This window comes from Notolepis coatsorum, assembly GCF_963971535.1.
Source record: "Notolepis coatsorum genome assembly, chromosome: 17".
Taxonomy (NCBI): Eukaryota; Metazoa; Chordata; class Actinopteri; order Aulopiformes; family Paralepididae; genus Notolepis; species Notolepis coatsorum.
Window position 1 is genome coordinate 44,994,304 of NC_140181.1, and position 25,713 is coordinate 45,020,016.

The window sequence follows — 25,713 nt, forward strand, 5'->3', positions numbered from 1 at the left end:
GACCTGTTTTCACGGAGATATAAGCTTTTCCCCTATGTGTGTGTGGCTGTGCGAGCGATCAGGAAATAAGAGAATCGATTTTTCAGATCGCCTATATAGCGTGCATACGTACACAATCACATATACTATCGATAATCAAGCGTTTAATAGAAAACGATTCATAAATAGGCAGAAAAATTACGTCTTTTATCATGGAATATTTATATATTTTTTGAAAACGAGGGCTTTTCAAAATGCTATAAAACGAAAATGAACCAATAAAAAAACAATCCGCTTCGACAATGTTGATTGGAAAACGAGTCATTGATAAGCGACTGGCAGATTAGACACATAGCCATAATTTAAAATATAGATTAGGCGTTTTTAACGCTAACATTGAAGTGGATGGTGGGCATTCAACCGGTAAATCAAGGTTAAGCTTGGGCTCTGAAAGTGTTAAAGGGGAACTATCTTATAAATGGCATTTTTCAGTGTTTAGCATTGTTTCCTAGCTATGTGGCCTTATATTAATAGGATCTATGTCTCTAATTCTCATATTGGCGCATTCTTCCAATTCTCCTCTCACAATATTCACCCTCACTGAACTGACTCATCTGAAAATGTGCATACCGGTATCTGTGATGTCAGAGATTTCTCAGCTGCATAATAATGTGGCAGTTGATGTGGCAGTTGGCACCAGGCCACACAGTGGTTGGAGCCCAGCCTCAAAACGACTTAAGATCTTGAGGTAGAAAAATGCTGTTTTTGAGTACTTGATTAGAAATACAAAACAATGAATAAAAAAAAAAGAAAATTACAGAGGTGTTTCATAGACTCACAGGAATTGTGTAAAAGTGCCCAAATAGTGAAAGAAATGGTAAAATAGTTCTCAAATACATTATTTCAAATACATTATTTTATTTAAGTATATATATATATTATTTTTTTTTACAGTTTTTGTATTTTTCTGACATGGGGGCTCAACAATAAATGACGATCAGAAATGTCAAGTTGCATGTTATTATTCTAACCAGCTTAGTTCTGTTGCATTTCCAATGTATTTATTTAAATTATACATGTATCAGGGATCGATAAGGGAATCGGTAAAGAATCTGATCGATAAGCAGAATCGATAATGGAATTGGATCGATAAAATCTTATCAATTCCCATCCCTAACGCTGGGTGGTCGAAACACATAATCCACGCTCCTCTGAGGGTCGGCGATGACTGCAGTAGGCTCGGATTACATGCCTGACAAGTAAAATGTGGAATCCGGACTTTATTTTCCCCATGCGTTTTCATTCAGTCCAATCCAAAGGATGCATTACCAACCGGGAGACGATAGGGGGCGGTATTTTCCCAATTCGAGCTCAGAGAGAGTTCCAGTGGTAACGTGAGGCTAGATTGATGAAATATGAATGGAAATCGCTAATAAAAAAAATAACTATTAAAAACGATTAAAAACGAGTTTTCTCGTTGCCTGGCACTCAACGGTTGGCATGAAATAACGGCATAACTCGTGGCTGGCACTCAAAGTGTTAAGTCATGTCATGTTTATAAGCCAGGCCAAGTCTTTGAGCCAGGTCATGTTTTTGAGCCAGGTCATGTTTTTAAGACGGGTCATGTTTTTAAGTGAGGTCAAGCCTCTGAGCCAGGTCATGTTTGAGTTTTTCCAGTTTAATTATATTTAAAGGAAATCCACACTTTATTTTAGTTTTTCTTTTTAAGTTGAATATATGCATGATGTTTCCAAAGTCAATGAGTAATGGTGTTAAATAATCATGATCATGACTATTGCCATAATGGAGCGGCCCTACTCTAATACAAACTTCAGGAAGGAAAGGGCTCCTAAAGAGTAACAACCTCTCTTCCCTGCAGGTGCTGGTGTTGAGGGAGCTGGCCGTGAGCGCACCCACCTTCTTCTTCCAGCAAGTCCAGCCCTTCTTCGACAACATCTTCTACGCGGTGTGGGACCCAAAGCAGGCCATCCGGGAAGGGGCCGTGTCTGCGCTCCGAGCCTGCCTCATCCTCACCACGCAGAGAGAGACAAAGGAGATGCAGAAACCACAGTGGTACAAAGTAAGGCCTTAAAACTTAAGATGTCACTACCTCACTCAACCGGTAACTCAGAGGTGGGCTGTTCTCACCCAAAGCAGCCAAGTCTAGCAGCGTGGCGACATTCAATTAATTTCCAATGTAGAGGAGCGTATGCAGTACCTCGTGGCTGAATACGCTCCTCTACACTGGAAATTCATTGAATGCAGCCGTGCCACTAGACTTGGCTGCTTTGGGCTAGAACGGCCCATCACTCACGGTTAGCAGCTCTGGCCCTAGTGGTGGCTCACAGGAAATGTGGTTAGTGTAAAGCCAACATTATGGGAAATGCACTTATCGTCTTCTCCAGAGCCAGACAAGAAAAGAGATACCTTGTTTATGTTTATTAGGATCCCCATTAGTCATCATCAACGTGTTGACTATTCTTCCTGGGGTCCTCACAGCAGTGGAGGCTGCTGACCAAATTTTTAGGTGAAGCACAAATTATTATATTATATTATATATTAAATTATATTTTTTAAACATCCCCAACGCTGCAACACCCCCATTCCTCCCAGGTGTCAGGCTCCTCATTCGCTTCCATTCATTTTGGGGACCATGTTTAAATATCATACTTCTGAAGTATAAACAAACTATACTGCTGTGACGATTTCAATAAAACAGACCATTCTGAGTCAATGGTATGCAAAACTGTACATTGGAATATCTTAACATGTATTTACCACCTTCCTCTGCACGAGGCCACAGATGGGTTTTATGTAACACAAGGACAATGAATGAATGAATGAATGAATGAATGAAAACTTTATTTAACAGATTGCAGAATGGGTACAATACAGTATGGCTCAATACACACAATTGTTAAGGGGATGCAGACCAGAGAAAGACTTTCGTCTTGTTTACATCAGGGTCCCCCATTTTCAATTCATCATAACATGACATACAGATAGACAGTACTGCTACATCTATATATGACATACAGAGATATAGACAGTACTACTACATCCAGACATTTATGACATACCAGATCTACAAATATACATTACTGTTTAAGAGTACAACGCCTGTCATATAGACCTATAGCGTTGGAAACTCTGATTAAGGAGAGGGAGAGGAGAGGAGAGAGGAGGAGGAGTGTTACAGTAACGTTACACAAACTGACAAAGCCAAGACACTTACCCATAAAGACGGTATCTCAATCGATCTTTCAATCAATCAATCAATCAATCAATCTCATCTTTCGTTGAATAGTGCAGCTTCTCCATGTGACGAGTCCGAGTCGAGCCGCGTGCGTTAATCCCATGGAAAATGTAAACAATAGCCATGTGCATCGCGAGCCAGCTTGTTGCATCAAATTGATGTTTGGCTTTTGTCTCCCGAGTGAAGTTAGAACTACACTACTGTTACGGACACATATTGTTCTCTAAACAATTCGGCTGGCTAACGTTAGCTCACGTTAGCGTCCAGGCTAAGCAGGCTTTCGTTTTATAAACACTACAACTTACTTTTTTCTGATCCAGATGCATAAATCCACTTCTTCATGTTGCTCAGTTGCTGGTTTATACTTCGGTACTAATGTTGGCGCAAAGTTTAATTTAGCCTGCCCTACTGAGTTGTTACAGCTGTACAGCTTACTAAACTACTAGCGATCTCTTTCAATGCTGCCTAGTGCCTACACAGTCAAAACAGTCCAGCTGCAGTTCCGTAGGTTAGGTTTAGCTGGGGCCAATCTCAAGTTTCTCAAGTTTCTTTATTAGTTGTCATACAGAATTACAGAATACTTTTATACAAAATGCTTCTTTCTGTTACATTTCGTATAAAAGTATTCTGTACTTCTGTATGACAACTAATAAAGAAACTTGAGAAACTTGAGATTGGCCCCAGCTAAACCTAACCTACGGAACTGCAGCTTTCCAATCTCTGATTGGATTTGAAGGTTGTCAATCATTCAATCCCCCATTCAATGGCAAGAGTTTAAATGCACAGACCGTGCTTAGATGACGTTAATAGCCTATTTTGATTGGCTATTATTTATTATTTATTTAATCCTGGGTCAACCTGTGCAGCCATCTGCACGCATATTTACTGCAGTCATTACTGCAGTGCAGGCCTGCTCAGAGCTGTCAATTTTGGCCATTTTTGAAGAAGAAATTATTCACTGGCATTTTTTACAGAGGAAAACATTTCTAATAATAAAAAAAATAATAATAATAAAAAATAATAATAATAATATATATATATATATATATATATATATATATATATATATATATATATATATATATATATTATGTAAATTAATAATAATTATGAATTATGAGTGAATTTGTGTTTCACGTGTTGTCATAGAGAAACCTCCACTGCCTCACAGATATACACATACAAAATACATGAGGTTCTGAATGGGTTTCATAGGTTCTAGGTTCATGAAATTTACTCGGTACCTTAACACTTCCAGTGCCATTCACTGATTTACACGTTTCTGACAGCCGACCGTTGAGTGCCAATCACTGGTTAACACGTTTCTGGATCGTTTACATTTTCTTTTCGATTTTAATACCCTATTCCATCCAGGGAGCCTGCTGTTATCATAGGAAATTAGTCTGAGATCACAAAAGTCCAATGCCGCCGCCTGGTGGTATGCGGCCGGTATTGCACATCCTTTGAAACGCTGAGTCTTTGGCTGTGCGTCGATGGTATAGGTCCGGGCGGACTATTCTTAGTCGGACAAGTGTAGCGGTTCTATTGCTCGGATTGAGAAGAAACAATTACTCCCGTGGTGGATTCTGTGTTGGATTCTGTTGGCGGAACGATGGACATCAATACTTGGAATGGCGATCAGATAATTGGAATATTCTTTTCGGGGTACATCCTAGTCAAGGTAAGGGCTATGGTATCAATCTTGCGTTGATCCAATAATGTTTTCATTGCGATCTGAGCGTATGTGTGTAATGCTACTCCATAACGTATTCCGTTGGTGACGATCAAAGCATCGAAAAACAACCCCCCCCCCCTTTCATGCATTCATGATGGAACATAATACCGATCATATGCATTTGATTTGTTTAAAGTAGCGTGTGTAGGGACAAAACACCAATGCATTTACTATAATATACGTTGCGGCCAGGGCTTGACGTTGACACCTGCCTACCTGCCCAGGGCTAGTGAAAATGCTGAGTGGCTAGTGACTTTGGAAAACCACTAGCCACAGTGGCTAGTGAGCCAAAAAGTTAACGTCAAGCCCTGGTTGCGGCTTATAACCAGCCTCTCAGGAATTGGCCCAGATCATTCCGAAATAACACTCATATTCACCACGGTATAAAACGGGAACGCATGGATGGAAAAATTATAAATGTTTTGCATCTTGACCGGAAGGAACTCAGTGTCAAATGACTATAGTATTGAATCCATGGCTATAATATAGAATATAGATTTAGCTCTACAAGCAAGGTGACGGATTACATTGGTTTAATGGGTGGCATGAGCCTATTGTTAGATAACAGTGTTTCCAGCCTTTACTCATTTAATTCACTCATCACCTGCTGTTCCGTGACCGGCCTCCGCGTTGTGTAATTTTACTTGGATCTCTCAACAGCTGTCACACACTGTATCAACCCCTTGTTAGTACATCCATAGTCAGAAGAAACGACACTGACAGCGTGATACCTTTCTTCGACAAACGTTGTTTATTCCATAAACAAAACCTCGTACAAGATGGGAAACCGTGCTGTATTGTCCTTGACAAGTCTTTGAAAGGAAAACTAAATTAATTATTCTATCGTCTCTTCTGCTTTTAGTCCAGTGGTGGTTGAGGCCTCGTCGTTAGCCAAAACACTTCTTTGTTAGCCGACGCTAGCCTCCTCAAGGCATAGGAGAGGGGGGGGGAGGCCCCTCCCACCACCACCCTCTAGTTCAGCGGTTCCCAAACTTTTTTGGCCGCGCACCCCCTGTCACCTGCCGACCTAGCTCTCGCACCCCCCAATGCAAACATAAAAAATTATAAATAAATAAGTCCCGAGACTCCGTGCTGCTGCTGACTTTAAATCAAATAGGTGTCTGTGGGCAGTCAGCCGACATTAATAAACAACAGTGTGTTATAATCACATTTTTATGAGCTAACGAATTCCGTTATATTGGACATTTGTATTAATTATATCAAGCGAATAACTGAGAAATTTGGCAGAGAGAGACGGCAACATTATCGTGAAATATAAACGTTGCGTGATGACTATTATATCTCCGCCTCCCAGTCCCAACGAAGCACATACCAATAGTATGCAACTGCAGAGCCGCAGAGCCAGCGGCGCTCTCATCCCGGTCTGGGGAAGCTCAGCAGCGCGCCCCACCCAACAGCTGAATTGCCAATGGCTGAATTGGAGTATTGCACTGTGCGCGCACAACTGTGTGCTCTGCGGCTGCATGCTTCTCGCAAATCTAGCTCTCGCTGCCAAACCAAATGAATCTCGACATCGCTTCACCAATAGTCGTTATCAGAACACTACACACATATCATAATCGTTGTCATTATTACCCTGTTTTCTTGGTGGAGGGCTGGGCTGTTGTGTCTGTGCTCCAGCTGTCATCATCACTCTCTGTCTCCACTCTAACGCTGCTCTCGCCTCCAATTCCTCCTGTCCTCTTTCATTACTTTGATTGACTTTAGATTCACCTGACAGTTTCCCTGTTTTTAGCCAGCTCTGTATGTTGTAAGTGCCACAATCCTGCGCTGGTCCCGCGCTTTTGGCAGGAAGTTATTAATGCACTGGCTCGCGCACTGGCTTGCGCTCGCTACTGTCATCGGCCCGCTGTTAAGCCCGCATATAGGAGACCTGAGGAGACCGATTCCAGGCAGAGCGGAGCGCATCAGCACAGACGAAGCGCACCTCGCCCGAGACATTGTTTATTATTATTATTATTAAAACGTAAGTTTTTTATTAAAACGTTTCTTGAATTTCATGATTTACACAGTGAAAATCCCCATTTGAAATAATGTATATTAGTTATATATTTATTAGTAAAATAACGCCATTAGCCTTTTCATGTCACGCACCACCTAGAGGTAGCTTGCGCACCACAAGGGGTGCGCGCACCACAGTTTGGGAACCACTGCTCTAGTTAGTGCTCTGTCTCTCTGTCCACGTCTGCTCGTATCAACCTTGCGTCCGGTTCTAACTTACACCCGGAAGGAACTCCACATTATAATATTCTATGTGACACGCTGTCTTTTGACCCAAATCTCTATGGCAGCGGCAATGTTGATATTATCTCAGTGCAATGTTTTGATTATGGACCTGCTGAACGACCCTGGGCATGCACACACACCCTGCTTGCTGCTACCACACTGATTCTCTCTGACCGCCTCCTCCACCACATCTACCTCTCTGACCTGGCTATAAGTAGATGCTGTCATCCACCAATATTTAACACTATATACACCTTGAAAAACCTATATTTCCTTCACTATGCACTTCCCGGAAGGGGGCGTGGCACCCAATGTGTTAAGGGCCGTATCATGTTTAAATCCAGATAAAAATGTAAAACTGGAATCCTGTGGTTTTGGTATATATATTTTTTTTAAATAAAAAAATAAAATGTTTAAGCTTGAAGCACTTTATATTGATGGAAAGTGTATTTGTAACCTTTGTTCTTTTAACAGCAAACGTTTGAGGAGGCAGAGAAAGGCTTCGACGAGACCTTGGCCAAAGAGAAGGGCATGAACCGTGATGACAGGGTCCACGGTGCCCTCCTCATCCTCAACGAGCTGGTCCGCATCAGCAGCATGGAGGGAGAGGTGAGACACCTCAAACAATCACAACTAGGGATGCACCGATGACCGATCTGACTTTTTCAGTCCCGATACTGATACCTGGGCTTTGGGTATCGGCCGATACCGAGTACTGATCCGACCCTGTCATTTTGGGGTCATTGGACAAATAATCTTGATAAGATAAAATCTTCTCCATTAGGGAGAGTTAACATGTCAATTAAATGCAGCAAATCAAGTCACTTTGCTTTGATTTCTGGCATGTTACATTTACATTTTCATTTTGTCATTTAGCTGACGCTTTTATCCAAAGCGACTTACAAGTTCTGTACGACAAGTCAGCAGGAAGGGCACAACTCTATCAGCTGAGTAACAATGTTCATCAAAGTGTTGAGTGCTACAGTGTAGGTTAGTTTATTAGAACAAGTGCATGACAGTAAGGTTAGTTAGGGTTAGATTTTTTTTCTTTTTCTTTTTTCATTTCAGATAATGGTTGAAGTGCGTCTTTAGTCGATGGCGAAAGATTGGACGGGTTTCGCCTGTCCTAACTGGGGTTGGTAGTTCATTCCACCATTGTGGGGCAAGGACTGAGAAAAGGCAGGTTCTCCTTGATGACCCTCCCGGAGCTCTGATAGGAGTGGGTCTGAGACGGCCAGAAGATGCAGAGCGTAGGGGTCTTGAGGGTGTGTAGTTAGAGACCATTGACAGGAGGTAGACGGGAGCGGTTCCCTTTGCCGCACGGTATGCCAGGTTGAGGGCCTTGAAGCGGATTCGTGCAGCAATGGGGAGCCAGTGCAGGTCCCTAAGAAATGGGGTGACATGGGCCGACTTCGGTAGGTTTGAGATCAGGCGGGCCGCTGTGTTCTGAATGAGTTGAAGAGGCTTGGTGGCAGTGGCCGGGAGGCCAGCAAGCAGTGCGTTGCAGTAGTCGAGGCGGGAGATGACTGTTGATTGTACGAGGAGTTGGGTGGCTTCTTTTGTCAGGAAGGGGCGGATCCTTCTGACGTTGCTCAGGAAGAATTTGCAGGTTGTGGTTGTCGCTGCCATGTGAGCGGAGAAGTTCGACTGGTCGTTGAGGACAACACCAAGGTTCTTGGCGGTCGGGGATGCGGTCACAGCTGCATTCTCGACTGTGATGGAAAGGTCGTCAGGTCAGGTGGGAGGATTTGGCCGGCAGGTGGAGCAATTCTGTTTTGCTTAGGTTCAGTTTGAGGTGGTTGGTCGGCATCCAGGCGGAGATGTCGGACAGACGGGCCGAGATCCGCTCAGAGACGTGGATATCTGAGGGAGGGAAGGAGAGGAAGAGTTGAGTATCATCGGCATAACAATGATACGAGAAGGCATGCGACGTGATAATGTTACCCAGAGATTTCGTGTAGAGCGAGAAGAGGACAGGTCTAAGGACCGAACCCTGCGGGACACCTGTCGAGGTAGGATGTCAGCCATGCCAGCGGAGAGCCAGTCACTCCCATTCCTGCGAGGGATGCACGGAGGATCTGATGGTTGACCATGTCGAAGGGTGCCGACAGGTCCAAAATAATCAGGACAGAGGAGAGGCCCTTTGCTTTTGTTGTGTTCGTTTCTTGGTATTGGACTTAGTATCTGGAAAATTATCAGATACCGATATTCTATTTTAGCCTGTTATCGGACCGATATCCAATACCAGTATTGGTGCATCCCTAATCACAACCGCCCACAGATGGCACCGGTGGCACCCAAGTGAGAATACATTTTCAGGATTGATCCATCACCTCAAAGATATTAGGGGGGCAACGGTAGCCTTGAGGTTAGAGAAGCAGGTTTTTTACCTAAAGGTCACCAATTTGAATCTCCATACATAGTGAGGACAAATCTTGGGTGGGCAAGTGCTGAGGTTTTACCCTCATTTGCAATACAGTCGAAATTACTATTTCAAACGGATCATAATACATAAATTGCATAAATGGGACAAAAATAGTTTGTGATCATGTTTTAAATTACAAACAGTTACATACTAAGGTAGGAAGGTTTATGATCATGTTCCTAAATTAAAAACAGTTACACACTGAGGTAGGGATGTTTGTGATCATGTTCTTAAATTAAAAACAGTTACATACTAAGGTAGGAAGGTTTATGATCATGTTCTTAAATTGTCCACAGGGTATTGATTTTGAGAGTGAGCTGTAGAACATTCCAGGAAGCTGGTGAATCAAAACAAAAGGCAGACATACCGACTAAACTCTTTAAGTGTAAGTCTATAATTTGAGCGGGTCAGATCAGATTAAGATGCATGGATGAATTGATCAAATAATCCTTGGATGAATTGACCTTCTTCACCCCACTTTTCTAGCGGATGCGCGAGGAGATGGAGGAGATCACGCAGCAGCAGCTGGTCCACGACAAGTACTGCAAGGAGCTGATGGGCTTCGGCACCAAGCCGCGCCACATCACGCCCTTCACCAGCTTCCAGTCGGTCCAGCCGCAGCAGTCCAACGCACTGCTCGGCCTGCTCGGCTACAGTACGCCACAGGGCTTCCTCAGCTTTGGTGCCACACCCGCCCCCGCCAAGACCTCGCTGGTGGAGAGCCGCTACTGTCGCGAGCTGATGGAGGAGCGTTTCGACGAGGTACACTAGTGGGATGAGTGGTAGTGGGACTGCCCGATGAAGACAGTCAGTCTTCCCTCTTATTTGAACCTTGCCGCCAATACCAGCACCTCATAAAGACTGTGTATATGCGTCTACTTACTCTTTCATTGACTGGCTTGTTAAAGGAGTATTTAGGAAATGTTTCTGAAATCTTTTGGACACTAAGGGCTAGATCCACAAAGAATGGATTGCACGGTGCTAATTGCACCCTTACTTACAATTCATTATGAATTGAAAATGGGGGACCCTGATGTAAACAAGACGAAAGTCTTTCTCTGGTCTGCATCCCCTTAACATTTGTGTGTATTGAGCCATACTGTATTGTACCCATTCTGCAATATGTTATAATTAGTGCTGTCAGGCGATAAAAAAAATGTATCGAATTAATTACAGGATTTGTAATTAATTAATCTAATTAATCACATTTTAATCGCATAACCATTTTATGCCTGATATTCTATATTCTATAATCATATTTCAAATTGCATGTGTCCGGATGGCAGAATTCAGTACTGTATCTACAAAACCTTCTGTTTAATCATCTTCCATCTATTAATTTGCTTAGATTTTTCAGGTCTGGTCAATTTGAGCATGGTGTTATTCACAGTCAAAGATAAAAAAAATATTTATTGATATTCTCATTTGGTTCATTACAATTTACTCAAAATAAAATTTTCATTCAATAAATCACCGCGCAGATTGATTGATTGAATTAAAATGTTATTAACAGATTGCAGAATGGGTACAATACAGTACGGCTCAATACACACTGTTAACACATTCTGGGCCATTGGGATGCGTCTAATAAATCTCTAGAGGACCGGCAAATGTAAACAGACGTGGGGCTGTTTGTAGAGCTAAATCTATACTTTATAGTATTGTTATCTGTCCATTCTCATTGTCAATTGAGACCATAAACCGTCCCTTCAAAATGGCTTAAAGAATACATTTTTTCATCAATACGTTCTCATTTTATAGTGCTGTGAATATAAGCGTTATACGGGATTTTGGCTAGGATATTTCCTGGAAGGCGAGATAAAGGGCTAATAGCTACTACCGTTATATCCAATGGCATTTCCGTTATACATATGCTACAGAAATAACTCAAACTGCATATGATCGGCACGATCCTCAAGCATGTATGCATGAAAGGTGGGGGGCGGGGGACGTTGTTTCTGATTATTGATTACCAATAACCGCGTTAGCCTCATTAGCCTCATTCATTGATCGGATGGATGGCTATCAAAACAAGGCCCGATCGGGATGTACTTTACGCGAAAAAGATCTTACAGCGAGCATCCCCCCGAGCATTTCCCCGTTATCGATCGCCATCTGGTAGATCGATATGTCCATTGGCTGAGGATAAATCCTCTTATTGCATAGTGAAATCTGCGATCCAAAACGTAATCCAAGCTACAGGCTGCACATCCAGAATCGAGCTAACTGAAAACTCAATTGAAAGTAAAAAAAAAAAAGTCCACCGTTCAGCCACAGGGCACACTCCATTATTGCGACAGCGCCCCTAACAGGATCTGGCCGGTAATGCACGTTGGCGAATTCAAAGAGTAGGGTAAATCTGCAGTGCCGCTCTGCGATCTTGAATAGGTTATTAAAATGGAATAAAGCCAAAACAACCTTCCCACGGACATGTCCGTGCTTCTGTCCACAACGGGTGGAATCGAATCACGGAGATATCCGTGCTTGGGCGGGATTGTGTTAAAGTGTAGATGAAGCAGTGAACAATGTGACCCTAGTTTGTTTGATTTGATTTTTATTTTATTTTATTTTATTAGGGATCCCCATTAGCTGGTGCGATAGCAACCAGCTAGTCTTCCTGGGGTCCACACACAAAAAAACACAAAAACAATCACTATTGCAAAAAACTAAATTATTAAAAGTCAGTACACACAATGCATAATGAACCTACTGTAACAATTAATATAGCTAAAATTACATTAGTGTAAAACAAAAACAAAAAATTACTTTACAGTGTTAAAAACAATTTAAAAACAATTTAAGATTCTTTTTAAAAGTGAATCTACTGTAAATGCAGCAGAGGTTCCGAGGCAGGCCATTCCACAGAGTTAATGCTCTAAAAATAAAAGATCTCCCCAAAGCGCTGGTTCTAGGACCTGGCAATTCAAGCTGCCCACTACTGGAACCTCTAGTGTAATGCTCGTGCACAGTATTACTAAAAACAATCTGATTATGTATAAAAACAGGAGTTTTACTGCTCATGACCAACTTGAACAGCACAAGTATATTAAAAGACATTTTTATATCTATTTTCAACGTTAAGCCAAGAGAGGCGGGAGCTAACGCCGGTCCCCGGCTGGTGCTAACTAGCTAGCCATCGCTCCCGGGAGCCTGCGCCGGTCTGTCTGTCGAAGACCGAGGGAACCGCATCAGGCTTCAGCTGATTAGTTGTCTTCTGGACAAACCTTCCACCCCCAACAACATAATCCGAGGCAATGAAGTGTTCGCTGGAGATCTTCATTCCCTGTCCAACAGGCTGATCGCGCCGCCTGAGTGCAGCCAGCCTGAGCCAACGTGCCAATAACATTGTTTTTTTCACTGGTAGTTTGTGGAAATTAACCAACTTTTCTCTCTTTCACACGGTAAAATTAGTTTGAACAGCCAGGAGCAATACAAAAAGAACCACTGCGGTCCCATTGTTTGGTAGGCAACATTTGACTGACCCGACAGTCCATGTTTACTAGGCAGCTAACCCACAGTGTATACACCAAACCAACACCGTGACGTCAGCAACAAAATGGCGCCGCACATGTTCATAAATGCTACATAAATGGACATTACAAATAGTTTTTTCTTAGAAACGCCTTATTTTTATAACGTGATTTTTTTCTGTGGTTTATCGAAATACTAATTTGATGCTATGACTATGTGTTTATCGCTATGCTTCATCTCCCCTTTAAGGGGATGCAGACCAGAGAAAGACTTTCGTCTTGTTTACATCAGGGTCCCCCATTTTCAATTCATAATGAATTGTAAGTAAGGGTGCAATTGCACCGTGCAATCCATTCTTTACAGTATTTCTGACACTGGGAATACATTCCCTGAGATTCATAGATGTCCCTAGAATCAGATACCAAGAACATGCAAATGGACCATATTAAAAAAAAAAGTCTGTAAACGTGTATTCTACATTCTTATGGAATGAATGAGATACAAAAGAAATATTATAAAAAAAAAGAATTTTTTGTAATAAATTGAGTTAATTTTCATAACGCGATAATTTGCTGTGTAATTAATTAATCTAATTAACGCGATAAACTGACAGCCCTAGTTATAATAAAATTTTCATTCAATCAATCAATTAACAGATTGCAGAATGGGTACAATACAGACCAGAAAAAGACTTTAGTCTTGTTTACATCAGGGTCCCCCATTTTCAATTCATAATGACTTGTAAGTAAGGGTGCAATTAGCACCGTGCAATCCATTCTTTGTGGATCTAGCCCTAAATTGTATGGAATACTTGCCAGGAGTGTAGTTGATGCAAAGCTATTCGCTTACTCACCGAGTCCTGTGGTCTCAGTTCTGGCTGGGTTCCGAGTGAACCTGGAAGCAAACCGGGTCACAAAACCAAAACGTTTTAACCCACACCACAATATGCAGGCAAAATGGTTACCGCTATTTCTAACACAAAACCACGGCCCTCTAGCATTTCTGATTCTATCACTTGGCACTATTTTATTTCTTGGAAAAAAGCCAGTGTATTACTATGCGCTGGAGAGCCAGTTCCGGTAAAAAAATTTGGAGGACCGTGGTTTTTTGTTGGAGGTGGGTAACCATTTGCCTGCATGTTGTGATATAGAATAAAACTCTTTTGGTTTCATGACCCTCTTCTCTGCATTTATATTACATTTAGTCATTTAGCTGACGCTTTTATCCAAAGCGACTTACAAGTTCTGTACGACAAGTCATCAGGAAGGGTACAACTCTATCAGCTGAGTAACAATGTTCACTGCCTGTCTAAAGCTTCCCGGTTTGCTTAAAACCCGGCCAGAACTCTGACCACTGTAAGTAAGCTAATAGCTTTGCATCGACTACTGGCAAGTATTTCATACAAATGAATGTCCAAATGGGCGGTTAGGTGGCAGAGCGGAGATTGCGTTCGTCACCAGCCCCGGAGCTGTGAGCTGGATTCGCCTGTTCGAATCCAGCTCACAGCTCCGGGGTTGTCACCAGCTTGGCTGGCCGTCTGCACTAATACAATTGGCTGTATTAGAGGGTGGGAGAAGCTGGCGGGGTGGGTCCGGGTCGTTGTAAACAGCGACTCCTACAGTTCGGTCGGGGCGCCTGCTAAGCGCGGATAGGACTCGAGGGGGATAGTGTGGTCCTCCCACACGCTACGCCCTCTCGATGAGAATCCGCGCTGCCAGGTGAAAAGAAGCGGTGATTGGCTGGACGTGTGTCGGAGGAAGCACGTGGTAGCCTCCACTCTCCCAGATGATCTGACTGTGGGGGGTAAGTGCGCAGCGACCAGGAAGGGACTGGGAATTGGCATACGACTAACATTGGGATGGGAGAAAATCGGAGGAAAATGGAGGGGGAAAAAGACAAAAAAAAAAAAAAAAAAAAAAAAAAAAATGAATGTCCAAAACTCCAAACTATCCGTTTAACCTGCCTCTTATGGGCTGTTCTCTCTCGCTTCACGAGTCTGTTTTACAGTCAATGGAGATGACTAAATACAATACAGATTACTGGACTGTGCTTGCTAGGGTTTGACCATCAAACTTGAATTTAGCTGACTCTAGTGCTTCACTATCGTCAGACGCTAACAGATGATGCATGCTGTTCTCTTGACTTTAGAAGTATGTTTCTGATGGAGTAATGCTGAGCTTTTCTTTAAATGTTACTAGGGCTGTCAGTTTATAGCGTTAATTAGATGAATTAATTACACAGCAATTTATTGCGTTATGAAAAAAAAAACATTTCTTTTTAATGTTTTTAATATTTTTTTATCTCATTCATTCCATAAGAACGTAGAATACACATTTACAGACTTTCCGCATTAATAGCCCTTTAGTGGAATACACACAACACGTTGGGATTTTTCGGCTCATTTATGAATCGTTTTAAAATAAACGCTAGATTATCGATAGTATATGTGTACTTATGCACACTAAAGAAGCAGGCTGAAAAATCGATTATATATGCCAGGGGTCAGCAACCTTTTTGACATGGAGTGCCTGTTTGAAATATAGTTGTAACTAGTGTGCCTCAACAATATTCCATGCATCGTAATTTTTTTTCTGATAATCAGGTATTTTTAATGATAATTTTTACATTATTACATCATTATTGTTATTGTTATTATTAACAATATTATTATGATGGTTGTATCAACCCTAAATCTGAGTTGGGGGGGGGGGGGGGATGCAATGCAGACAAACAGCTGCATACAGTGCGACAATTTCACTCACATTTGCCCATTCATTTTTGGACACATCACACACCATCGGTGTGTGTACTGTACGTGTGCTGTCATAGCTCCACCTACAGGCCTAATGGAGAACACCAGGAGAACACCAGGATATGAATGGAGGGTGAATGTGAGGTATATCGTGTAAATAAGTTTTGATTGATCGCAAGACTACACTGTAAAAAAATAATAATAATAATAAGTTACCAGAACTTAAAAATATTGAGTTCAGTTACTGTGCATTAAGGTTTTCAGTTTTCAATCCATAATAAGTTAACAGAAAAATAAGTACACAACCACATTATTTCAACCTAATAAAACTATGTTTATTGTCATTGTTTTAAGAACACAAGTTGACTTGGTAATACTCACATTTTGAGTAAAAAAAAAATGACTTTTAACATGTGCAATGTTCAATGAAATAGAAAAATAAATAATAAAAATTGTTGATTAATCCCACTGGTCACAATGGTGACCGTAATAATGTTTTTGTTATAAGGCTCTGCAAATGTTACTGAATGATGTAGCAATGTATTTCCAGCTAAATTGAAATAATAAACAAATAAAGGGTCTCAATTAAATATGTGGTAGTAAAAAGAACATGTGGGAGGATTTCAACAAGATAAATGCGACAACAGTGCAAAATATTTCACTATAATATTTCAGAGCAAAAAAAAAAAAAAAAAAAAATTTTTTTTTTTTTTACTGCTGCCCCCTGTGCCTATGCAAATGCCCCCGCGTGCCTATGCAGGCACGCGTGCCTAGGGTTGCCTACCCCTGATATATGCCGTGCCTGGTGCTAACATTACGCACACACACATACACACATAGGAGACACGTTGTGAACACTGTGAAAAAAAACTCTGAATAACCCAATACTGGTAAAATAAAGTCCTTACCTCACATCAGATGTTCTGCAAAAAGATTAATCCAATTCCTGATCGCCATTCCAAATATCGATCGCGTTTATTGATCCAACGGTATACCTCGAAACACATAATCGACGTAGTGCCCTCAGTGGATGCAATAGTCTCAGGTTACATGCCTCAGAAGTAAAATGTGGAGCCCGGAGTTTTTTTTCTTCTGATTCATTCCCATCGACTCCATTCCAATGGGTGCAATACCATCCGGGAGACGATATGGGGGCGGTATTTGCCCTTTTCGAGCTCAGAGCCAGTCCCAATGATAACGTGAGGCTGGATGGATGAAAAATGTATGGACATCGCTAATAAAAGAAATAACGATTAAATAACGAGATGTCTCGTCATTGGCACTCAACGCATGGCGGCCAACAACGAGACTTCTCGTCGTTGGCACCCAATGTGTTAAACAGAAGGTTTTGAAGATACAGTACTGAATTCTGCCATCCGGACACATGCCATTTGAAATATGATTATAGAATATAGAATATCAATCCTAAAATGGTTATGCGAGACAGAGCAGGGGAAGACATTCGGCAAAGAACGCCGGGTCCGGGAATCGAACCCGGATCGGCCGTGTTGCGACGCAGCAACACCCCAATGTTGAGCTTTTCTTCTGTTGTGTTGTGTGCAGGTGTGCCGCTGGGTTCTTAAATACAGGACCAGTAAGAACCCCCTGATCCAGTTGAGCATTCTGAATCTGCTGCCACGCCTGGCCGCCTTCCAGCCTCAGAACTTCACAGGTAGGACATGGATTAACAAACTAAATATAGGCTTCCCTCTGGTCCTGCATTGTAGAGAAGGTTAATAATCGGTCTTCTCCCCACCGCTCAGACCAGTACCTGTCAGACACCATGTGCTACCTGCTGGGATGTCTGAAGAAGGAGAAGGAGAGGACGGCCGCCTTCCAGGCCCTGGGTCTGCTGGTGGTGGCTGTCAGAGTGGAGATCCAGCCATACCTCTCCAGGATCCTGGAGATCATCAAGGCTGCCCTGCCACCCAAGGACTTTGCACACAAGTCAGTCATCAATCGCATTGAAATAGGCTCCAACCAGTTGTACTTAAAGGATAGGATGACATTTTGTAATTTCAGTATTTGAAAGTATTAATTCACACAGCATGATGGGAAGAACGTTTCTGTATGCCACTTTTGTCAACTGGAATAACGTAAGGTTATTCTATAACCCTAGTTATATGAATACTGGCTGAGCGTCTCGCTCTGCCTACTGAGATATATCATTATCTCCAGCACCTAGTGTGCTCTGGGAAACAAAACAAATGCACCCACTTGCACGTGACCACGCCACTCCCATGCGTGCCTCTATATTACGCCGGAAGTGGTCACGCCTCACCCTTCCAAGTTCGAATTCCATACACGGAAAACATCCAAGAGACCTCAGGGCGCTGAAGAGCGAGACGCTCAGCCAGTATTCATATAACTAGTGTTATAGAATAACCTTACGCTCAGGGGAGGAAACTAACTTTTTGGCTTACCAGCCAACTGGCGAGTATCTGATTTTTTTTTACCAGCCAAACAGATTTTTTACCAGACAAAAAAAATCGCTAATTGTGATAATTACTTCTTTGTATGTCAAGCCGCGTCAATGTTGTGTATGCATCTGGGTAGGCACACTGTGCCTTTAAGACAGCACGGTGGTCTTACGACAGTGCTGTGAAGTACCGTCAAGTGTTGTGGTAACGTCAGTTGGGTTGGTGTGCTGTTGTGCACAGTGCACTGGTTGAGCTAGCCCCTTTCGTGACTGCGATGTGCAAGCCAGGGGCTTTTGAGCATGAAATAAAATGTCTAACCTTACGTCGTAGTCCGGTGCTTTTTTGGAAACATTATAGTCATAACAGATACACCTAGCTGGCTGCTTTGAGCACACGGGGCTAACGTTAGCTAGCAAGCAGCTATAGCTAAAACGCTAACTAGAAGCTAACCACTGTATACAGTTCCAGTAGACTAACATTACACCTCTGTGATTTAAATGTGTCCTTAGTAACTTATACTCGAGGGTTGTACTAGGGTTGGATGCAGTTCCCCGTTGGTCAGTCTGTCTGTTTTCCATCTTCTGCTGTGTTTAACGTTATCTGTTTGAGAGTGCTCCTGATGGCTAGCCTAGTAACGCGGGACTTTTATTATTATATGTCCGCGGGTTGGCCAGTACTGCGCAAACGTTTATTAAACATTATATGTCCGCGGGTGGTCGTGTGCAGTGCTCTCGTGGCACTGTCAACTAAAGCGAACACTCAGAAGACGCGCACCGTTTGCCAGTGCAGTGATTGCAGAATGTTTTATTTTTTTGTATACTCGCCAGCAGGGGAGGAAACTAACTTTTTGGCTTACCAGCCAACTGGCAGGTATCTGATTTTTTTTACCAGCCAAACGTAAAAAATACTAGCATTTGGCCAGTAAAGTGACCTAATTTCCTCCCCTGCTTACGCTATATTATCATACTGGCAATCGCGTCTCGCTCTGCCTACTGAGATAAAGGGCAGAGCGGACGCGTGGCCACGTAAAAAAAAACCTGAGGGCCCGTAAGCCCCAGCCAGGGAGGAGGGGAGTCCCGTCCACCCGCCCATCCTAACGAAGGGGGGGAGGCAGTCAACTTCAACCAAAGTGCGAAAAAGGGGAACCAGGCACCCCCGAGCGCAAGCGGGACCATGTGTGACACAGCACCCCGCGGTCCACACCCACACACTCCTGCTAGCCCACCTGATGGCGGGATGCAGGAGAGGTCCCGGACCTCAGGACCGCCTGGGAGACAGAACCCCCATTTATGTCCATGAGGTAAAACCCAACGAAAGGACTCGGGGAGGACCAGGAGGCCGCAGCACAGATGTCCTCCACCGAGGCCCCCCCCAACAGGGCAGCAGAGGCCGCCACACGACGAGTGGAGTGCGCCCTGATGCCCCCGGGGGGAACCTGTCCAGCCAACGTGTAGCAAAGGGCAATGCCCTCGCACAACCAATGTGACAGGCGCTGCTTGGACAGCGCCTCACCCGCGCGAGGGCCACCGTAACAAACAAACAAACAAACAAACAAACAAACAAACAAACAAACAAACAAACAAACAAACAAACAGTTGATCGGAAGCCCTGAGATCCTGCGTGCGACTAAGGTAAACCCTCAGTGCACGGACAGGACACGACGGGTGAAGGCTCGACTCCAACCCACTAGCGTGAGGAGGAGGATGAAACGCCTGAATCACAATATCCCTGGAGCGAAAAGAGCTCCGGATATTCTTTGGCACGAAGACCGGATTAGGCCTCAGAGTTGCACCGCTATCGGCCCGAATAGACAGGCACTCAGGCCGCACCGAGAGAGCACACAGCTCACCCACACGCTTAGCAGAGGTGATGGCCAAAAGGAACGCGGTCTTAAAAGACAGCCGATCCAATGGCGCCTGCTCAAGAGGCTCAAACGGGGCCTCCGACAACCGGCCCAGGACCAGTTGGAGGTCCCAACTCGGAGACAGAATGTTCCACAGGCTTGAGACACCGAGGGCCAAGCAGGAAATGTTTCACGAGAGGGTGGCTGAACAGCGTACCGCCCTCAAAGCCCACGTGACAAGAGGATATAGCTGCGGCGTATACCCTCACCGTCGAGGCCGACAGCCTATCCAGGATAGACTGGAGGAAGGAAAGAACCAAGTCCAGGGGGCAAGACACCGGGTCCAGGCCCCCAACCTCACACCACTCCTGAAACATATGCGACTTCCCAGCGTAAACGCGGTAGTGGACAGAGCGCGCGCGTTCCGGATGGTGTTAACCACAGTAGGGGTAAGACACATCCCCTCCAGATTCACCCTTTCAGCAGCCAAACCATCAATGGCTGCCCCAGAACAGGATGCAGAAACAGCGTCCCGTGTGCCTGAGAGAGGGCCCGCGGTGACCACGGAACAGGCCACGGCGGGGCCACCAAGAGCTGAATCGGGACCGGGAACCACACAGCCGTGCCCCGGTCCGGCGCGATCAGGATCAAAGTCCTGCGCTCCCGACGTACCCACTCCAACAGCTGAGCTACCAGGTGTACTGGGGGGAACGCGTACAGAATCCCGGGCGGCCACGGATACATCGAGAAGGCATCCACTCCCAGAGAGGGGTTGTCCTTCCGACTGACCGCTCGCAAACAGGTCCACTGTGGCCTCCCCGAATCGGTCCCAGACCTGTCTGACTACGTCTGGACGTAGTCCCCACTCGTCGGAGTGAGGACTGCCCCGCGACATCACATCTGCACCCACATTCTCCCTGCCGGGGATGTGGAGAGCCCTCAGGCTGCGCAGATTGAGAGACGCCCATAGCCAGAGCTCAACCGCTGCCCGGTGCAGACGGGGGAGCGTACTCCTCCCTGTCTGTTCAATACGACGCTGACGTCGCGTTGTCCGTCCCGATCTAAACATGCTTGCCCACCACAAGGTGGCCGAGCCGTTTGAGGACCAGAAGGACTGCCTTCAATCCCAACACATTGAAGTAGTGCAGACCGGGGCAGCATGGTCCTGCCAGCTGCCCCCTACTCCGTTGGCCCGACACGTCCCCCCCCCTCCCGTGAGGGAGGCGTCGGTGAAGACCGTGACGTGTGACAACCTGCTGCCCATGGGGACCCCGCGGGCGAGGGCCCCATGCCCCCCCCAGAGGGCGAGGTCCCCCAGTACTGACATGGGAACCTTCAGCAGCTTCCACTTGACTCCCACAGGGTCTATTTTCACACCGAAAAACCTACCTCTGTATCCTCCTCATGAAGAGGAGGCCAAGAGGGACCACAGCTTGAGCAGATGCCATAATACCGCGCAGACGTATCACGGTCAGCGCCGTAACTGTCCTGCCAGGAAGGAACCTCCCGAGCGCCCAGAGAATATCTTCTCGCCGCTGCTCTGAGGGATGCCCATATAGACCTTGAGCTTAGAAATAAGCCCAAGTACTCCACCCATTGACTGGGAAGAGGAGTACTCTACTTCCAGTCTACAGCAAAACCCAGGCTGGTGAGGAATTCCACCACCTGCCTGGTATGAGACCTGGCGATCTTCTCTGACCGGCTGAGGACCAGAACGTCGTCCACGGTAGAATAAAATTCGTATCCCCTGACGACGCAGAGGCCCCACATTCTGCACGCACCTGGTGAAGATGCAAGGAGCCAGAGAGCAGCCGAACGGCAGCCTCTGGTACTTGTACACTAAGGCCTGAAAAAGGAAGCGTAGGTATGTCCTAGGAGGGAAGATCGGGATGCGAATACGCATCCTTCAGGTCAATGGAGGTGAACCAGTCCCCCAACTGACAGCGCTTAACAGGTGGGTGACGGTCAACATTCTGAAACTTCCATGGGACAGGTCCAGTATGGGTCTGACACCCCCCCCCCCCCCCCCCCCCCCCCCGATTTCTCGCGCACCAGAGAATATCGGGAGGAAACGCCGCTCATCGCGTCCTCCCATGGGACCACGACGACGGCCTGCTTTGCCGCCAGAGAACGAATCTCCTCGGCCAGGGCTGTCACTGCCGTGGACTCTGATAATAGTCTGTACCAAACCCAAAAACGGAGGGCGGGGGTGTGTAAACTGTAACACAAGCGCCGCCCTCAGCGTTCTCTCCATCCACACCGACATATGGCTACTACTGCAGCCATACGTGGTAAAAATTCCAAAGCGCCCCGCCGCCAACTGCCGCTGGTCCGCTAGGAATCGTAGATGGGTGGCCCGGTCCCTCCCGCTGTGCGTCGTCAACCCTGGTCTCGCCAACCGCGCAAGCAGGGTGTCCCGCGGAGCCGGGATATCGCACCCTGACTCTACCAACGAGGCAATCGCACCCAAGGGGGGGACCCCGACAGAAGGGGCGGTCTGATACGGGGGGAGCGGCCATCACCCCTGGTGACATAGGCCCCCCCGTTGAGCATCTTCCCGGCTTAGCTTGCTGAGGACAGCCTGCTCTGCAGCTGGACATGCATGGTGTGTGGTCCCACACTGCCCGATAGGGTGGGTCTCTACACACCGTAGCCCTGTAGTGATATTACTACCACCCAAATTACGCGTGCCTGACTGACGTCCAATCCCCACCCACCAGCTTTCTCACCCCTAACACTGCCAATTGTGTTAGTATGAACGACCAGCCAAGCTGGTAGCAACGCAGAGAGCTGGGATCGAACCCAGCATCTCCTGCGTTAGTGGCGAGCGCCTTGCCCACTGCGCCACCTAGCCGCCCCCTGACAAAACATTTTAGATACAGGGAATCCTGCTCCGTCGACAGATACAACACCAGGCTCGCCAAACACAGACGCAGGATGTGTGGTGTGGGAGCCGCTTGACAGCACAGCATTCTCATTAGAGCATGTGAGCGGAGCGAGGAGCCGAGCGAGGAGCGGAGCGGGTGGATTTTGACGTGAGCGCGGAGTGGGCTTTAAAAGTCAGAGTGACTCCGGAGCGAGAGCTCTCCTCCGCTCCGAGCCGCTCAGTGCTCACGATCACACAGTGGTTTAAACTGATGTAATATACATGTAGTACAATGCCAAAGCAATAGGTGGCGATGTAGTTCAAACATGAAGGCCATTTTCAACTAATCAGAAGGGTGAACACGTCACTAGTCACTACACATCCTGCTAAGTCAAAACAGAAATCAGCCATCTTTAAATCACCTCGGGAACTATTTAGCCATTTATTTTCAGCAAGAAACAAACAAAGTGCAATAAATAAAAAGGATACATTCACTGTGTTCTGCCTCATTTATTGATGAAACGAAACCAACATCAACACAATGTACCACCAAGGGCGGAGAGTTTTGTCTCACAAAAAGAGCACTGATGTTGTTAGCTTACATGCTAAAGTGAATGGGATCTGCCAGTATAAACACTTAGCATTGCGGCTAGGCTATCTAGGCTAGCGTACATTAGCATAGTAAAGCTAGTAGAATGGTTGAAAACGTTATATTTAACAGATTGCAGAATGGGTACAATACTTATACAGCTCAATACAAACAATTGTTAAGGGGCCCAGGGGGTGCAGACTGTTGTAGTTTGGTCAAATCAAGCTAATTTACATCATGCTCCAAAATGTTTTAGATTTTCTAGTGGGCCGGAGCGCCGAGCGCTTGATGCGCAAATGAAGGCGAGCGGAGAGCGGCTTGGGGGGGGGGGGGGGGGGGGGGGCAACATGAGCGAATGAGAGCGGAACTAAGCCGTCCAGAGTGAAGAGCGGATTTCTCTGCCATTCCGCCCCACTCACATGCTCTGATTCTCATAGACGGACCCAGGCCTAGCTAACAACTGGGTGTCAGCCCCTGTCTCCATGAGAAGCGAAATGTGGGGCCGCTTGCGCTTCACTGGAAGAAAGCGGCCCACAGCCAAAGGGGACAAATCAGAGCCCTGAGTCCCATAGCGTAGCGGGGGGGAGTAACCGGAGAGCGTGCTAGACACAGCTAGATGGCAACGGTTTTTTAGGGCGTGCCCATCTAATATAGCCGATCCCTCGGGCCGCCGAGGCTGTCGGCCTTGTGATCACCTGTTTTCTTTGTGTCCAGGGTATCTCAGGCGGGGGAAACATGGCCGGGGGCCTCGCCGCAGCCGCTGGCGAGGCCGTGCTCTCACCTCTGGCTGCGCGGCGTGGAGCCCAGGTCAAATACCGCCCGTGCCTCCGTGGACAGACCAAGGTCCACCCGCGGAGAGGGGAGCCCTGAGGAGGAGACCCCTCCCCTCCTCAAGGGGAGATTGCTCCAACCAAGATGCCTGTGAACAACCGTTGACAGCATCCTAGCCCTCCCTGTGGTTATAGCTTGCGGCTGGGTCAAAAAACTGAATAACCTCAAAACCTTGCACGATGGTTTTGACGTCGGCTGGCCCTAAGGCCCCACCACCCGACACCATTTTTGACAGAAAAGCAGCCAATTGAGCAATGTTGTTAGTTGCTGCAAAATTCTGTACTGCGGCGGTATAAGCTTCATCAGCCCACCAGCCACCTGCTGGGCCGACTCGCCTCTTGGCGTCGGCCGGGCGGGATACCGTTCCACCATGTCAGGGCAAAGGACCGATGCCACCTGCTCCACTAAGCACGGAACACCAGTGGAGGCTACTGACCAAAGTCTATTACCAGTGAAGCACTGCTCCACTAGTAGACATGCAACAACCTCCCCTGCGGTGTGCACCCGTGACGGATAAATGAATGAATGAACAAAAACTCTATTAACATATTGCAGAATGGGCTAGCCCAATACACACAATTGTTAAGGGGATGCAGACCAGAGAAAACGATAGTCCTGTCTACATCAGGGTCCCCCATTTTCAATTCATAGTTTCACAAAATGCACACCTGCCCTGAGCCCTGTCGTCAGCCCATCCACCCATGTAAAGGGTAAATAAGCCTCCGCTAAACCCCCAACATTAGACACCGATTGACTGTCAGCATGAATGGTTAAGAGGAGGGAAGAGTAAAGACAGCCCCGGCGGGGTACATGGGAACGGCGCCCCAACATTGTAGCATTAGCACCAGCTGCGCGCGCTAAGATACTTGGAGAAACATCCAAAAGTGAGTCATGATGACCACGTTTATCCAAATATCCCGCCCCCCCCCGCGCCAACACATCGCCCGGTCGTCTCACGAGACAACAAGCAGTATTACACATGCCAGTACCAACGCCTGCCAGCGCAGGTCCTCAAGCGACGAGGAAAAACACAGGATAGGACCGCCGTGCTGTGGACGTGCCGAGAAGGATCCGGGGGCTGGCGTACTTCTGGCAAAGCCCAACATTGCGTAATGTTTCCCTACATACTCTGTCGTATCCCCTGATACAAAGTTCCATTCAAAAGTGGATCTGAGCTGCTTCTGCGTTGGAAACGAATGAGGAAGGGTGAGGCGTGACCACTTCCGGCGTTATATAGAGGCACGCATGGGAGTGGCGTGGTCACGTGCAAGTGGGTGCATTTGTTTTGTTTCCCAGAGC

General features: G+C 45.9%; 1 protein-coding gene across 3 annotated transcripts in view; it reads left to right on the forward strand.

Moving 5' to 3' along the window:
- mtor (mechanistic target of rapamycin kinase) overlaps window positions 1-25,713 on the forward strand; it is a 368,371-nt gene that overhangs the window by 12,932 nt on the left and 329,726 nt on the right. For all 3 annotated transcript variants that reach the window (XM_084334134.1, XM_084334136.1, XM_084334135.1), the window contains exons 5-9: window positions 1,859-2,059; window positions 7,692-7,826; window positions 10,129-10,404; window positions 17,429-17,537; window positions 17,629-17,812. In XM_084334134.1, coding sequence (XP_084190260.1) covers window positions 1,859-2,059; window positions 7,692-7,826; window positions 10,129-10,404; window positions 17,429-17,537; window positions 17,629-17,812 — 905 coding nt within the window. The remainder of the gene's footprint in view (window positions 1-1,858; window positions 2,060-7,691; window positions 7,827-10,128; window positions 10,405-17,428; window positions 17,538-17,628; window positions 17,813-25,713) is intronic.